Source organism: Meriones unguiculatus, chromosome 9 (assembly GCF_030254825.1).
Source record: "Meriones unguiculatus strain TT.TT164.6M chromosome 9, Bangor_MerUng_6.1, whole genome shotgun sequence".
In the NCBI taxonomy this organism is placed as follows: Eukaryota; Metazoa; Chordata; class Mammalia; order Rodentia; family Muridae; genus Meriones; species Meriones unguiculatus.
The window spans coordinates 11,914,464-11,932,259 of NC_083357.1; the positions used below are offsets into that span (position 1 = coordinate 11,914,464).

The following is a 17,796-nucleotide window of genomic DNA, read 5'->3' on the forward strand; positions in this document are numbered from 1 at the left end:
GAGTTGGGGTAGTTTGTAATAAAGCATATGTCCTGTGTATGTTTTACAGGTAAATGAAAAATAAATAAGGAAAGGATATGAGTACTCCTAGGTATGGTGGTGCAGAAAGTTTATTAGAGATAAAAGGCAAAGGATAGTCAGAGGCAGGGACATCTGGGAGAGTCTAGAGTGAACATGACAAGACTTGAGCCTGGACAATGTGAGGAGAGGGGGAGGGAAGAGGGGAGAGGCAGACTAAGAGGCCAGATGGTAAAGGGTAGATAAAGGCCACGTAGCCAAAATGGTTGCATTATATATGAAAGGGGAGCTGGAGGAAGGCTGCCCAACCCTTGGGCTGGAGAAGTTCAGGGTAAGGGGCAGGCTATGCCAGCCATACCCTGTAACAGGTAGGGACTGAGGGATGCTGGGAGAACCTGGCTGCCAGTATCCACTTTGATACATTAAATAGGCACCTAGGCCATTTGTCCTAGCTTTGAGACCTAACAGTAGGTAGAAAATCTTCATGTAATACTTCTGTGGTGAGGTTTATCTCCATGTATGTAGTGTGTCTTGGGAAAATATTATGGGAAAGAGGAGGATACACATGCGGTTTAAAATGCAGAGAGGGGAATAGTTATGCTATGTGTGCAGTCTATCTGGTAGAGATGTCTTGCGCATGGTAAGTGCTTTTGGTAGGTACGTGTGAGCAGCGTGTAAATGTATGGTATATGTGATATGATAAGGCTCAAATGGGCATGGGAGGAGAGTCTGATATATGATTGTGATTTGTATGTTTGGGTGTTCTGTGGTGTGACAAATTGTGGTGTGGGAGTGTATATGTACCACATGATGTGTTTATATGATATGTGCTACATGTCTGAGTTTTAGTGTGGCCTGTGGTGTCTAGTATATATTTATGTGGTTAATGGCATGTATTTGTGTTGTCTGGTATATAAGAGTAGTATGTATGATATCTGTGGCATGCTTACAACTGTGAGTGTGGACTAAATCATGTGTGTTGCTTTGTCAACACACAACAAGGGCTTAGGGCATGTCCTTTTGTAAGTATATAAGTCGCATTAAGGAGCTTCTTGTGAGTTGTGTGCGTGCGTTATGCATGATATATGTGACTAACTATGTAGTATTTCTAGAGGGCACATGGTGATAGTGTGTTTGTGTTTAATGGGTACATATGCCATAAGCTGTATGGATGCATGTGTAGTTTGTAGTATGTATTATAGCTAATACGTGGTGGTACACAAAACATATATATGTATGTATGTGCGTACAAATGATGTATATGTGCCTATGAAGTTACTGTGTGTATGTGGGGGATGAGCATGCATGGGGCGGTATGCTTTAGGTATAGTATGATGTAGGTGTGGAAGGTACATGCTGTGGTGACACTGTGATGTAAAGCAATTACTGCCCATTTATCTCAAAACACCCTTCGCAATAGCCACAAAAGACACAAAGTATCTTAGTGTAACTCCAACCAAGCAAGTCAAATGCTTGTGTGAAAAAACTTCAAGTCTCTGAAGAGAGAAATAGAAGAAGATATCAGAAGATGGAAAGATCTCCCATGCTCATGGATTCGTAGGATTAACATAGTGAAAATGGCCATCCTGCCAAAAGCAATCTACAGATTCAATGTAATTCCCATCATATTATCAACACAATTCTTTACAGATCTTGAAAGAAAAATTCTCAACTTCATATGGAATAACAAGAAACCCAAAATATCTAAAACAATCCTCTACAATAAACGATCTTCTGGAGGGATCTCCATCCCTGATCTCAAGCTGTACTATAGAGCAACAGTAAGAAAAATAAATAAATAAATAAATAAATAAATAGATAGATAGATAGATAAATAAATAGATAAATAAATAGATAAATAAATAAATAATAAAAAAATAAAAAAATAAACTGCATGGTACTGGCATAGAAATAGACTGGTGGATCAATGGAATCAAATGGAAGACCCAGAAATAAACCCAGACACTTATGGACACCTGATTTTTTACAAAAATGCCAAAACCATACAGTGGAAAAAAGATAGCATTTTCAACAAATGGTGCTGGTCCAACTGGATGTCCACATGTAGAAAAATTCAAATAGATCCACTTCTATCACCCTTTACAAAATTAAAGTCCAAATGGATCAAATATCTCAACATAAAACCAGACACACTAAATCTGTTGGAAAAAAAAGTGAGGAAGAGCCTTGATCTCATTGGCACAGGAGACAATTTCCTGAATAGAATATCAACAGCACAGGCTCTAAGATCTACAATTAATAAATGAGACTTTGTAAAACTGAAACGCTTCGGTAAAACAAAGGACACTGTCAACAGAACAAAACGACAGCCTACAGACTGGGAAAAGTTCTTCACCAACCCTACATCTGATAGAGGGCTCATATCCAGAATATATACAGAACTCAGACACCAGCAATTAAATAATCCAATTAAAATTTGGTATAGAGCTAAGCAAAGAATTTTCAACAGAGGAATATCAAATGGCAGAGAAACACTTAAAGAAATGTTCAACTTCCTGTAGTCATCAGGGAGATGCAAATCAAAACAACTCTGAGATTCCATCTTACACTGATCAGAATGGCTAAGATCAAAGTGTCAACACATGTTGGAGAAGATGTGGAAAAAGAAGAACCCTCTTCCATTGCTGGTGGGAGTGAAAACTTGTACAACCACTTTGGAGCTTTCTCAGAAAACTGGGAATAGCACTACCTCAAGATCCAGCTATACCACTCTTGGGCATATACCCAAAAGATGCTTCACCATTCAATAAGGATATTTGTTCATCTATGTTCACAGCAGCTTTGTTTGTAATAGCCAGAATCTAGAAAAAACCTAGATGTCCATCAATGGAGGAATGGATACAGAAATTGTGGTAGATCTACACGATGGAATACTACTCAGCTATTAAAAATAAGGAAATCATAAAATTTGCAGGCAAATGGATGGAACTAGAAAAGATCATCCTGAGTGAGGTAACCCAGAAACAGAAAGGATGGCTTGGTATACACTCACTTATAAGCAGATATTAGCCATATAATATAGGACAGCCATCTGCCGACCTAAAAAAGCTAAACACTAAGGAGGACACTAGAGAGGATGCTTAAATCTCATTCAGAATGGCAAACAGGATAAACACCAGAAGTGGTGGAAGAGAGGAAACAGGATGGGAGCCTATTATAGAGGGTCCTCTAAAAGGATTCACCCAACAGAGGATTGAAGCAGGTGCTTGAGACTCAGGGTCAAATTTTGGGCAGAGCACAGGAGTCTTATGAAGGAAGAGAGGAGTGGGATTAGAGCGACATGGTGGGGACAGGAGACCAACAAAACTAAAAGATCTGAGCCCAGGGCATCCTGCAGAGACTGATGCACCAAAGGAGGACCATGCATGGAGAGGGACCTAGACCCCCTTCTCAGATGTGGCCGATTAGCAGCTCAGTCTCCACGTGGATCTCTGAGTGAGGGGAGCAGGAGCTGCCTCTATCATGAACTTGGTTGACTGTCCTTTGATCACTCAACCCTGGTGATGCAGCCTTGCCAGGCCATGGAGGAAAATGATCCAGGCAGTCCTGATGAGATTTAACAAGCTAGGGGCAGATGGCAATAGTGGAGAACTTCCCCTTTCAGTGGACTAGGGGAAGGGAATAGGAGGAACAGGAGAAAGGGTGGGGCTGGGGGGAGTTGAGGGAGGGGGCTTCAATTGGGATATATAATGAATAAATGGTGAAGAAAAAATAAAATTAAAAAACAGATGGTCTAGAGTCACACATAGAATCACCAATAAATATAATCTCACACAAAAAAATTTAGGATAGCAATAATATGATAGCACTTACATAAAATTATGAGACATAAACTATGCAAATTGCATTTTAATACATAACTTAGTAAAAGGATGTGATTCTGCATAATGAATAGAAACTCAAGGATGGTAAAGGAAAAGAGGGAGAAAGACACCAGTACATAAAAGTTCATGTTATTCTCTATACAATTTATTTCAGTAATACTTTCATATGAAAATATTTTAGTTCTCTTTTAGTAGTAGAAAAGTAGAATAAAATGTCTTCTCCCATGATAAAAAAAAGAAGAAAAAGAAGGAGGAACAGGAGGAGGAGTGGATGGAGGTTGGGAGAGGACTGGAAAAAAAGAGGGAGGGGAAACTGCAATCAGGAACTAAAGTTAACCGATCAATTCATAATTAATTAATAGAACTGATCACAAAATCAAAATTTAAAGTTGTACCTACTGTGGACTCAGGGGCAACTACAGTGAGGCAGTTTTTCATAGTCAAAAAGAAAACAAAGCCCTCATTCCCAGGGCAGCCCCAGACAAAAGCTTATGCCCCAAATGAAGCAGGATTGGCTGTTGGTTTGAAATGGCGCTGAGTCAAACCGTGTGCTACAGAGCCTGAAGAGGACCCTTGTAAAGAAGGGTCCTTGATAGTTAACTTGAGGCATTGAAATACATGAGAGACAGGAATGAGCTGGACCGGGGCCCCAGGCAGCTATGCAGGCAAATGAGGGACAGGTAGCTGAACCCTGCCTATGAAACCACCTCCCACCTGTCCTCTCTGTGTCTTTTTTATATTGGTGTCAGTGTCAGGGAGTTTTTCCACTGCTAGAAGACCTAGCTAAACCCCAGATTAATGGGCAAAGTTGAGTGAGTGAGGACGAAGAAGGATGTGTTGGCCTCTGGGCCTGTATCTGAGACAGGCCATCTGCTATGAAGGACTCTCTTGGGAGGCCAGGGACTTGAGCAATTCTTTATATCCCAGCCCTTGACCCTGGGGTCTCTATTTCTATACCATAGACACAGGGAAGAACTGATAGTCTTCATGCTCAATGTTACCACAGGAATCACGTAGGGAGCTGGACACTCCCCTGTGCAAAGAAGGCCCTTGCTCTGCTAAAGTGCCCGTGTGGATTAGTGGGTGCATGAGGTCTCAGAGCAGGAAGGTTTCAGCTCTGGAGCAGGCTGGAACTTTCTTGTGGACTTGGGACTTGTTGGGTCAAGGATTACAGTAGGACTGCACAAGACCTGACCCCCATCCCCAGCTACATTATTAGCATGGATACTTAGTAACAGCAGATGAGGATTTGCTTACCCTACAAGTCCCACTAATGATGTTTCAGACACTGATGGTGTTTCATAAGGGCCCCTGAGAATTCCATTTTCAAGGTAGCCCTTCATGAAAGGTTAAGAGCAGAGAGAGCACAGCACCCAACCCTTCCTCATTCCAACTGTAAATGTTCTTCTTGCAGATTCCTACCAAATAAACATTAGTGGACATGGGTTTGATAACACAAAAGACCAGAGGCAAGTTATTTGCAGATTCACATTCAGTGATTCCAGAGTCGTCGGTAAGTAGCCCGTTGGTACCTGTGCAATACACATTACCACACAACATCATTTCTCTAAGCCAGCCATGGTTTCTCGCTGACCATGTCCAGCAGATACTGGGCAGCTAAAGGCAGCATGGGCCAATGGAAAAAGGACCAAGTGGCATGCCTTCATACAAACATGGAGAAAGAATAAACCTCCAGTGCCCAAAGCCATCTGGAGGCTGGCGTGACACAGATCTGTCCTCACTAAAGCATCTATTTAGCCTACCTTCTGTTCTGCTTCTTGAGAGTCAAATGCTAGACCCTGGAATGGACAGGTGGGGCAGAGCAGCAGCCACCAGACTGAGTCTAGAAGATGCCTAGAAAGCCTTTGTTACAGTACAGAGGGGAAACCAGGGTTGGGAAACTGGAAGGCTAGCCGGTGGGGACACAGCTCAGTTCATGACGTTTTGCCCAGCTCAGTGGGCCAGGAAGACAACGTGTGTCAAGGAGTGAGAGGCTTCTCCTGCCACAGTTACAGAATTCTTCTCAGGCTCCTAAAGCAAAGAAAGAGAAATCCCTATTCCCTTCCTCAGCTCAGTAACTAACAGCTATCCACCCACTTCCTGTACCTTATCCTGTATGCCTATCCCTGTACGCAGTGCACCAGCATGTCATCTTGCCTTTAGGTCCAAACTGCCTCTGGAGCCTCCGCAGCCCCTGACAAATCCAATGGCACTAAACAGTAAAGCTCAAATTTCTTCCTGGGGCCCAAACTTTCTGACTCACTGCCTTCAGCCACCTAGTAGATTCTTCCTTGGTGCCTCGCCCTTTGCCTTTTACTTATCCCAGAGTCACCAACCCTCAGATCCTTCCCTGACTGCTCATAGCTCAAGTCCCAGCAGCTCACACAGAACCAACTTCAGTGGACATGGTACACCAAACACAAAAGCACCAAGAATTGTACATTGTCTTGAGGCATCCATGGCCTACTCTCAGTAACTCACAATCCACACAATCCAGATACATAACACTCTCACCACTGAACATCCTTAATTAAATTCTGGGAAAGGCATCGTTTGATGTGTAAATACTTCTTTTTTTTTTTAAATAAAACTTCATATCTTTAAAAAAGAAACAAATCACCAGTAAAAGAGCATCTGCCCTCACTCCAGCATGCCCCGCTGCTCTCTGTCTTTTACGTTGTCCTGTGTTTCTGTTTTTGCTCTTTTCCCCTCAATCTCTATCAAACAAGCCCTGAGATGATGGAGCCATTGCTATATGTGCCTGCTTGGGTATGAGTGCTGTTCTGTGCTGGGTAGAGTTGGGGTTTTTTAGGTGCCCTTGAACAAAAAGAGGCAGGAGGGAGTGGGCAGTCATTAACCAATATTAACTCTCAGACAGGGAGATAGTGGATATTCATAATCTTGAGTCCTTCTCTTTTAGATGAAGTCCCTACTGATCTGAATGAAGATGGTTTAACATGTCCTGGACCAAAAATACAACACACTGGAAAGTAAGTACTCGTTGCTGGAGGCCTTAGGGGAGGGCCATTGGGGAGTTTATCTGAAAAAGTGCCCCTGGCTGGAGGCCTTACTGGAGAGTTTGGTGGTGTGCATTTATCAACTTGTGGAGAATCTGGGGTGTCCCCTCTGCTGTAGAGCACCCATCCCACAATGGATTCCATTTCCCTTCTATGTGCCCCTATTAGTGACCCTGGTGGTATTCAGGAAAACACAGTGCCCAGGCTCTGCTGAGGGCAGGATGAAAAAGATGATAGGTTCAAAGGTCCAAACCTGTGTTCAACTACCTCCTGAGTCCTTAGCTCATGCCTCTATGGCCGTAGACATGCAGTCCTCTTATGGCCTGGTCTGCGGCCTTCACCAACACTTTAGAGATTGGCTCTTTTTGCTTTCGGAAGTAAAGTTTCTCTGCCTACCTGTCCATTCTCAGGGAGTACAGTGCTGGGCACTGTTACACTGAGGATTGACATGTGTGACAGTCTGAGTAAACTGGGTCTCCAGGGCTCTTTCCATCAGCTAGTCTCTTTTCTGTGCATTAGGGAAGTCTCTCTTGAAGTCAGTCTGAACAATGGCATCTCCTTCATTGGGAACAAATTCATCATAACCAGCACCAGCTGTGGGAGTACTAGGGTAAGAGCCCAAGGATAACTCAGATCCACATAGAGGTCAAAAGATAGTCAAAGGGGGTGGAGGGCCTGAAGGTAGCCATGAACACCTGGGTTGTCTGCAGCAGTTTCTAGAAGAGCCACCTAGAATAGCTAGAGGCTTTCTACAAGAAACTGTTCAGGACATGAAGGGCATATGACACTTCTGCGTGGATGATCCAGGCCCAGGAATCCAGAGTTGCCACCACAGCAGTCAAGGGCATGTGTCAGGGCATCAGATCCCCAGCAACTGATATGAACCCAAATCTGCTTAAGCTTCTCCACTGCCCTTAACCTGCCTGGTGACCCCTGTCATTTGTGGTAGACTCAGCCTCCCCCGTATCCCCTCGCCTCTCCATCCCTGGCAGCCCTTCTGTAGGCTTACTATCAATTACCTGCAGGGCATCCTCTCCTGTAGTGGGGACCTGCCAACCACCTGCAAGGCATCCTCTCCCACTGTGGTGAGGGAAGCTATCAGGCAGGTGGACTCAGCTCAGCCAGGGCCCCTAAGGAGGAAAATGAGTGCCACCTGTCCAGCTCTACATCTGTCTTTCAAGGCCTGAGTCCAGTTCAGTGTGACATGGTAGTGAGCCCCAGAGAAGAAGTTCTGTGTCCACTGTGACAACCCTTGAGTTCCTCTCGAGATTCAGAGAGAGTAGAAGTGAGCTTCTTCAGCAGAGCTGGGAGATATTGGGATCAGCCTTGGATGGTAGAACCACATCTCCTGGCCCTACCTCTTTAGTGGCACAGTCATCCAACCTTCTCCCAGAGATCCAATCACCTACAACCTAGTGTTCTGTCAGTCAAGACCCCTGTGAGAACGGATATCCTCAGACCATGGAAGATCCTGAGTCATCCTCTCCTAGGTTCAGGGCTGGAAAGAGAGGAAAGGCAGGCTGCCTGTTGAGAGGACCAGACTAGGCCACCAACCCTACTGTAGCCCCTTGTGTCTAGGCAGGCTGGGTGAAGAAAGTGTGTAGACAAATAGGAAGCAAGAGGTGGGCACAGGGGAAGAAGCCACTGTTGCTATCAACCACAGGTAGATACGGTCAGAGCTACACCCGACCAGCAACAGAAAAAAGGCTCAATCCTGGGCATAGTCCAAGGCACAGTCGACCATATCAAAAAAGAAATCAATGTTATGCGCGCAAACTCACCAGGAAGCAAAACTGACTTCAACTGGAAGTTGCTGCTCCTCCTGCCAGCCTTTCTGTTAGTCATACTCCTGTTAGTCTGCTGTTGGAAGTTTTGCTGTGCCAAGGTAAGCACCCACCCACCCCTACCCTCTTGCCCTGGTACCTACACACATTGCCTGGTCTCCAAAGAATGGTGTCATGTGGCAGTGCTATATAACCCAGCCTGCTAGCAATTTCCCATCTGTTCCAAAGTCCTTGCATCATCCAGAGGAGGCACAAACTCTTAATTTGGAATAATCCTACACCAGCCTGGGTTCTAAGAAGCCTACAGCCTAGCTGACACAGGAATTCAGTTGCTCCACCGCACCCCTGGAAAGATGCCACGCCAGCACCCTTAAACCAAAGCAATCTTATATCAGCAGTTCATCCACAGGCCTCATGTGGACAAAACCTCCTGGGTGCCCTATATGTCAGGACAGGACCCCCCATGCGATGCCAGGGACCCTGAGAGGTGTCCTAATCCTGTCAGACAGGATTAGGAACCCCTAGGCCAGACCTACCCTTAACACCAGCTCCATTTCTGACCCAAGTATATCATATAGAGCCCCACGATGGGTTGCAGAGACACAGGGAAAAAGCAGAACCACCCTGCCTCACCAAAAACTTCAGTCACTGTTCAGGCTCAAGGGTGAAATGCTGCCCATCCAGAGATGGAACTGGGGCTTGGCTAAAGCAGATCAGGATCCAAGGATGGCACTGGCATTCTCGGACAGGGTGGGAAAAGGCAGAAGAGCTGGTGAGCTAGGATGGAAGGACTCTTCCAGAGAGCTGGAGAAAGAAAAGGAAATAGAGGCCCCAGGGTACAGCATGGAACACAGAGGTTGTAAGGGCCCATCTACTCCCAGCGGCACAATGCACAGAGAAATCTGGGGATGAAACTAGAGTGTGGGGAGGCCCCAGAAGGTGCACATAGGCTAAAGGAAAAGGGTGAGTGAGGGCTCCACCTCAGTCAGGGCTGGGGCACTTGTGCAGCGCTCCAGCTATGGGCCTCTTCAGGGATGGGCACCTCGGTTCAGATGGCCTACCTCCTACCAGAGAGAGATGGGGCTGCTTCGGGCCAGATGGAGCTGAACACAGCACTGCAGGCACTGAGCACCCACACAGACACGTCCAAGCCCATGTTGTCTCCCTGCTCCAAGCCAGAGTCCCTTCTGTCTGCAGGGCCAAGGCAGAGCCCACCCTGCCCACTCCAGCTCACTTCTGTCTGTTTCATGTTTCAGCGTAAGAAGCCGCAACCACCTCGGCCACATCCAGGGAAGGTGAGTTGGGGGAGGGTTGGAGCAAGAGGCAGGCAACACTACGCTGACCTTCAAGAGGTGTCATGAAGCCTAGGCACAGACTCTTTCACTACTGTGGCGGTGAATAAGGAGAATGCAGATCAAAAATTATGTGGGACTCAAAATAATGTCACTCAGACAACATCATTGCAGACTCCCAGAATTCCCCAGTCAGGGCTTTGGTAGCATGATCAGCACTTCAGCTACCTGTTGTAGCACTTGCAGTGTCCATTAAGGAATTGGTGCCTTTCAGTGGATGTCATAGGACTCTCTATAAAATGCTCAGGTTGAAAATTGGTTCTTAGAATAGAAAATTGGTTCTTAGAAATGTGTCAGATCCAGGTCTCTGTCTCCAGGATCAGATACTTTGGGGCTTCTTTTACACCTACTTGTCTTTATCATCTGTTTAGAGGGCCAAGTTGTTTACACTGAGGTCAGGGCTGGGGAAAACAGAGGATATGCTAATGGGCTCTGAGCTATGAGGGATGTCCCAGCTGGGCACAGGGACCAAATGAGAAAACCACTGTGCCTTCTTTGGAGGTAGGGCCCAGAAGAAGTAGTGAAAGGCTAGAGGAGGCAGCACCTGGACCTGGGCCTGTGCTGGGGTAGTCACAGCCCCCCTGCCCATGTGGGACATTGTTAGCTGCAGAGTAGCCTGGGGAGGCTGTCTCTGTAAAAGCCAGAGCTCAGGGGGCTCCACCCTCTGCGCAGCCTTCAGGCTAGGCTTCTCAGCAAGAGTGGCCTCTGGAGAAACAAGAGCACAGAAGTGGGCTATCAGCACTTCAAGAAGCTCAATATCTGCAAACCAGAAAGCCTTTGGTTATTCTTCTTATGAATGACCTCCCCACGGTGTGGGTTACAGCCTTCCACTTACTCCACATTAGCTGATGCTACGCAAGGGACACTGTGCTTCTATTCAAGGAGCTGCAGACAAGACACAGACCAGTTCTTTTCCCTTTTAGAAGCCAGAAGAAGTGTGCCGGGACCCACATGAATCACCACCCCCTCCTCCTCCACCTCCTCCTCCACCTCCTCCTCCACCTCCTCCTTTTGCAGCTCCATTACCTGTCAACCCAAGACCTACTGTGATAGTTGCCTGCTGTGGCTGTGGGAACAGAAGGATGCAGGTGACTGGGGGATGGGCAGGCTGTGGACTTAGGTTTGGCTGGGGATGGCAGACATAGTCAATCATCACTGCAAAGGTCTGAGTGTGGGACCGATACAGGACATGTATCACTTTATGTTGGAGGACACCTGGATCCCTGTCTCTGATGGCTGGAGGAGAGCAGCACATGGAAGGGAGCTACAAATGCTTCGATCCCTCTTTGGCAGTGTCCAGTTCTCTGGACATAGGCACCATGTCCTGTCCTGCCAGTCTTTGGCTCCCATGTCTTTGTCTCAGCCCCAAAAATGTTTTTGATGCCATCTTCATTCACTGGATGAATGAGCCAAGATATAATGGGTGTATCTTGCAAGATCAGATACAATAAAAACAGAAAGAACCAGTCACAAGCTACTGTCTGTCCATGAAAACTGGTCAAATGCCAGTGGCCCTGGCCATCCTGAATCAAGGCTCTTCATACGTAAGTAGCAGAGCTTATCCAGTAGTCCTGATGTCCACTGAGGTGGGCAAAGAGTTATAAGATGAAAGTACTTGACATGAATGTTTCAAGGAACATCATAAGCTTGTTGTATAGAGTTGAGCCCCAGGAGGCAAAGAGCCATTCAGCTGAAGGACCTCCTTCCAAGAGGCCCAGGCCACCCCAAGAAAGGAAGAAGATAGGCAGCAGTCCTAGACCCCAGTATGGAGATCCTACAAAGACAAGGAAAAGGAAGAAAAAGGCCCTAATTCCTTCCTGGCTTTACAGTCTTCCTCTTGTAGGCTTCTTCCCTACTCTGCCTCTGTCTGTGGTGGGCCCATTGCTTCCTCCTAAGAGCTTCTAAGTTTTCTGCAATCACCAAGGCCATCTGAGAGCCCTGCCTGCCATTCCCTGCCTGCAAACTACAGAGAAACCAACACAGGTCTCCTGAGAGAGAAATGGCGTCTGCTAGTGGCTCCACCCACTCTATAGGGTCCAAGGGGTCTGAGCTTCAGGGCTGAGACCATGAGATTCTCTACAATTAGGCCTAGGGTTCTTCTGGCCTCTCTGCCTTCCTTTACACTAGCCTGGCCCATCATAGCTGACACCTGAATGAGACATGAGCTTCTTGCCTAGTTAATCTATATGGCCCAAGTTCTGGCATTTTCCTCTTCTCAGGCCTTCTACCCAGAGCCTTCACAAAACCCATAGCTCCCATGGAGACCTCTGTGTGCCACCACACAACCCTCCAAACTACTCCAAAGCCAGAGCCTGACATCTTTTCTCATTGGAAACACTGTTCTGTCCCTGATTGTTCCGAATTCTCTGTGCCCTGCAGTGACCACTCCAGATACCCAATTCTTTATTCTGGTCCCTCTGAGAAGGTGGAGAGGGTATGGATTTTGTCTTCTTAGGCCCATGCTGACAGAATTGTAGGTAATGCAGACCCCAGTGTCCCTGCAGGGGTAGCTCCCAGGCCAGTCTGCTTGCTCATGGTCACATCTGCTTTGCAGGGAAGCCCAGACACGTGCTGCAACTACTTTCAGCCAAGCTGCCCCCAGATGCCAATGATGTGCTATCAACCCACGGTGCAGGTGAGCCAGACAGAGGGAATCTCCAAGGCGCAGAAGGGCCACTCTTCACATTTTAAGCTTTCGGTGTTATGGTTCCGCAGTTTAATGTGAGCCATGCATCAAAATGAGTAGGTGCTAGCTGGGACTGCTAGGTCTCTTCAGGGGGGCAATGTGAAATAAGTGTTACATGGGACCTGAAGTCCCCCAAAGAGTACAAAGTTGGATGTCAGCTGGGACCTGTTGCTCTACTTAAGGAACAAAGTAAGCTTTCAACTGATTCACCCCCTGAAGGGACAAATAAAGGTGTCAGCTGGAAATAGTTTAGGGCATGGACAAAGGAGGGCTTCAGCTGGGACCTAAAGCTTTCTGCAGAACAGTCAGCCTATAGCATTAGGCTTGTATCTGTAGAACCAACAATAGCCCAGCTCACTCGGCCAGCTCAGCCAGGTTCCTGCATAAAGGAAGTTCTGGGATGTATCACCTGGCTGGTTTTCTGCCTGAACAAAAAATACTTTCTAAGTGGGAAACCATTTACAAACTGTTTGGGGACCTTAAGCCCAGCCTAGCAGCAGGGAGCTGAGGCAGCACTCAGGGTCCCTGCTCATGCCATCTCCCATTACAGGCCACTTGTGTGTTCCATGCCACCTTTCTTGAAGGCCCCTCACCCAGGGCTTCCTTCTGATAGGCAACAAAAGAAATAGGGATAAGATCCTGGTGGAACTGGGGGGTGCCTCTTCTTGCCTCTTTGTGCCAAGCAGAGGGGGAAGGCTGTTTCTAAGCTCATGTTTCTGGCTGGAAATGGCATGCAGGCATGTGAACTTGAAGGGGTTTCAGAAAGTTAATGAACCTGCACAGAGGGGCCCTGGCCTTGAATTTGGGAGGGACTGCTTCCTAGCTTTAGCTGCTTGTTTGTGCCAGTCACATGCTTTTTTGAGTCACATGCTTTTGTGCCTTAACAAATCATAACCCAGGAAATTCTCTAGAAGTTTCAGCTTATCGAACACCTGGGCATTTTTGTAGCAGAAGTGGTTTTGTTTACTTTTTTAACTTTCATGAAATGGGTGTCTGCCACATGGCCTTCAACTTCTAAAGGAATTTGTCCAGTTGGCACCATCTTCTTAATAAATACATACAAAATCCAACCCAGTTCGTGAATCTTGAGCCAAACACACTGAGGTCTCGGTTCTCTTCATTCTGTGTTTTATCTCTGTGCCTATTAATCTGACGGGAAACAGGTCTCCTAAATCAGTCAAAGAAATAGGGCTAACTGTGGGAAATCTCACTCTGTCCTCCTGAACAGAAAGAATGTCTACAATAATGACAGGATGCTCCCAGCCCCTCTCGTCATTCTATGTTCACACCCACAGGAGCTGCTTAGAGCCTGGACTTCCTTTCATTCTTAAAAGTGCCTCAGAAAAACTCTAACTTCCGTTTAGATAGACATGTTCTAAGTACTTCCCATAAGCTAATGACTAACCAAACCAACAACATTCTTGTTGGAATGAAACTAGAGACCCTTCAAAGTCAAGAAACTTTTCAGCTGTCAGTCAGGAGCTCTTAGACCAGCACCGTCCTGCCCTGCTCCAGGATTCTTACTCTGTGCATGCCTCCTTCTCTGTCCTGCTATCTACACATCTGGGGAAACTGAGGCACTGGCATTTAGTTTGGAGATCACGGTAGCAAGGTTATTTAGTGGTACAGCCAGGTTGTGAACTGACCCTTCTGAATCCAGGTCTCATGATGAATGAAAACATTTGGACAGTACAACTTACACTCTAAAATGTGATATATGCACAGTGTTTGTGAGGTATGAACACACCTCATGGGCCCTAAAGTAACCATTTAGCCCAATATTTTGTTCTTGAAGTTCAGAAATAAACAAGATATGAAAGAGACCAATTATTTACAGACACACATAAACAAAACAAATAGAAATAAGATTTCCACAGCATCTTAACCGTGCAGAGGAAACAAAATAATTAGACCTGTGAAGCTAAGAATGAATCTGCCAGAAACAAGCAATCCTGAGGTCCTTCGAAGCTCTTGCAGACATACTTGTAAGTTCATAGGAACCAGGAAGATACTTGTGATAAAACTAGAAGTGGTTTGTAGAAAATTGTTCACAGTACTAAGGCAGATGCCAGGTTCTTTAAGGGAACTTATTTAAAACGGTCAAGTCAAAGGGGACTTTACTAATATGGACTGAATCAATCAACAATCAGAGAAATCCCCTAAAGATAATAATTTGTTTGTGAGTACTGGGGTGCTGCAATGGGGATCCCACATTCCATACCAAGCTCTGTACATATTAAAAGGGCTATGATAAAGGAAAACTTTAAAGGCAAAATTAAAGGTTCACACAAGTTGCTTTGAGACAATAACCTTTGGCCACAAGGTATCATAAAAGGATATTAAAGGATCAAGAACAAAGCTGGCAATGGCACCACTTTATCTTTGAACACCATTAATAGGTAGATGTCCTTGCACACATATTTTTGTGTAAGGTATTTAAAAGGCAATGTGTCTTTAGGCGTTTGGGTTGCTATGTATGTACAGCCATTGATGTGAAAACTTTGTGGTGGTCTTTGGGCAATGTGGTCCTAGCAGCATTTTGTGATAGTTTTTCTATATGAATGAAATTTCTTCCTTCATAAATACTCAGTTTTCCCTATATTAATCTTAGTTTATATTAGGACTTGGCATAAGCAACTCCATGTTGATTATGATTTGATTTGATTCAAAGGAGCATCAACAAGGCCAGCACTGTCAATTGAGCCCTTAATTCACCACCTTAAGTCAGGCAAAGTCAGCCTTCTGGCCCAATTCCAGTGACATCTCTATGACCTCCTTTTTTTTTTCCTCCTTCCTCCAGGGGAGATGTGCCAACGTCACTGTCATGAATCCCAGCTGCCCACAGGCCTCCTGCCCTCATCCCAAAAGAGACTATTTCCATATCCCACAAACACCATACACCTCAAGGATTGTTTTTCAACCCAATGCAGAGTGTTTCAACATCCCTCAGGCAACCTGCACCCCAAATATGTGCCTTCCAGCCAACCGAGAATGTCTCCCTGCTGCACAGACTACGTGCTCTCCGACCCACTCACCCCATCAGGAGTTCTACCCTCTCAACTATTCACAGTCCCCGAGCCCAGCCCGGTGTTCCAAGTCTCCCTCCAGGATGTTACCTCTGCTTCCTCCCCACGCCCGCCAATCTATAGAATCCCTTTGTCGCATCCGCCCTCAGCGCCCAACCTCTAAAAGAGCACATTTCTAAAGTTTAAGCGGCTTTGGTTTGTTGTACTGACACGCGTAGCGGGTCTTAGGTTGTGGCGAGAACTCGGGTTGGCTGCTGATCGGCACGCTCCACACGCCTAGGGAGATGCTCACCGGCAGAGGGGGATCATGCTGCTTGTCCCGGGACAGAACCCCCTGGCCCCACCTCCTCCCACTCCGCAAAGGCCGGTACAAATGGGATCTTCCACAAGGGTCTCTGAGAAACAGCCCCTCCCCATCTTTAAATACTCTCCCGTGTCCCTTTCCCTAAGTTTTTGCAAAGAAAAGTGTACTTAAATTCTTCATCTGGATTGCATGCTCCTGGCTTCCATTTCCTAGATCCTTGAATTCTGAATGTGTCCTAGGAGGAAATAAAGCCCCCTGGAAGCAAGACCTCCCTTTCTAGATAGGCCATGTGCTCCCCCTATCCAAGAGAGCCTCTGAACTTTATGAGATCAGGCAAACCTTACCTGTGTGTCCTCTGAATCGGGCTTCGACACGCACCAGGGCTGTGTGATCCCAAAGGAACCAGGTACACCAGCATGAGGACCCAAGGAGGGACCCCAGGATGCTCTGAAGACTCCCCAGAAAAGTCATGACACAGGCTATCCAGCTGTCCCAAATCTCGACCGTTAATTAAATGGCAGCTTTCCATGTGTTCCGTTTCCCTGAAGGTTGTACTCCAGCGTTGTAGTTGAATTTCTCTAAGGCAAATACAGGTGAAGACATGCCACACCTTCCCCTGTAACTGATACTGATTGACTCTGTGAAAATGATGGTTGTACCGTCCTCCATGTTTTCCGAATTAAAGCTATCCTGGAATGCTTTGTGCTGTGTGAAGAGTTTTATGTGGGCTTTTTCTCTTCCTTGCATAACTCTGACCTTTAAAGTACTCACTCAAGGTCTTTCTGTTCCTTATCCCTGCCTTGTCCTGCCCTTAACTGTAACTCAGGCTACCTACCTGAGTCCCAAATTTTGCCTGGATGGGATCTAAGCCTCTCTGACCCTTCCAGTCCTCTCTTATTTCTGGTAGCTGTTTTCCACTGTTAATCAAACGTCTCCTATGGGAGGAGTCAGGGCAAATTGGAACAGAGGTTGCTGGTGACAAGGTATGTACTCAGATACCCCTGACCCTCTCCTATTGCTGAAGACATGTGCTGCAGCAAGAATATGACAGGGTGGAACAGGCTGGGTTAGGCCTTAGTGGCCAGCCTTCTGCCTGCAGCCCCAAATTCTGTGACTATCCTGTGGGTCCCTGGCCTTAGCAATTAGAGGCCGGTCACTTATCAGCTAGAACTTCCAGAGTGAAGATGTGGCCTTGATACTCATCCTCAATGCTTGACCCTCAGCCTGGAAGCTAGGGGGTATGGTAGCAGAACTTATGGGTGTCTGTCCACCTAGCTTTGTCTTTAGTCTGCCCACGTGTCTGAGGCACCACCAGTGAATGATGGTATCTTCACCAGTATTTTGTGAGATTGGTTGTTCCCTCCTTCTCAACAGAGGAAATGATCCTCTGCTCTGAGCATTTATAGGTGCTTTCCCAAGATCTTAGGACCTTTAAGGAGGAAACCAAGAATTAGCACAAAGAAGCTGCCTGTGAGTGCATCCTGGGGTCTTTGTCCTTGTCCCCAAGGGTAGAGGGTTCTTCCGGAGCTGTATTGTTCAGAACTTCCTTCCCATTGCTTTGCATAATCTCTCATCCTGGACCCCTGTTTGGGCACCTTGAATCCAGAGTGTCCCTCACACCTCTGGCAGAAACAGTGCAGTGTCCCTCTACAAGCACACTTGTATACCTTCACAGTCAACAGGAGCTTCTGTTCACACAGGAGTTCTAGTGCAGTTGTTCTGTCCTTTGTCTCTGCACCAGCATTGGCCCAGAATGTAGAAGTC

General features: G+C 46.3%; 1 protein-coding gene across 1 annotated transcript in view; it reads left to right on the top strand.

Moving 5' to 3' along the window:
- Positions 1 to 15,907, top strand: part of Antxrl (ANTXR like) — a 35,345-nt gene extending 19,438 nt beyond the window's left edge. The window contains exons 11-17 of the mRNA XM_060391691.1: positions 5,278 to 5,376; positions 6,784 to 6,853; positions 7,400 to 7,490; positions 9,921 to 9,959; positions 10,940 to 11,104; positions 12,571 to 12,651; positions 15,503 to 15,907. Coding sequence (XP_060247674.1) covers positions 5,278 to 5,376; positions 6,784 to 6,853; positions 7,400 to 7,490; positions 9,921 to 9,959; positions 10,940 to 11,104; positions 12,571 to 12,651; positions 15,503 to 15,907 — 950 coding nt within the window. The remainder of the gene's footprint in view (positions 1 to 5,277; positions 5,377 to 6,783; positions 6,854 to 7,399; positions 7,491 to 9,920; positions 9,960 to 10,939; positions 11,105 to 12,570; positions 12,652 to 15,502) is intronic.
- Positions 15,908 to 17,796: the final 1,889 nt, after the last annotated feature.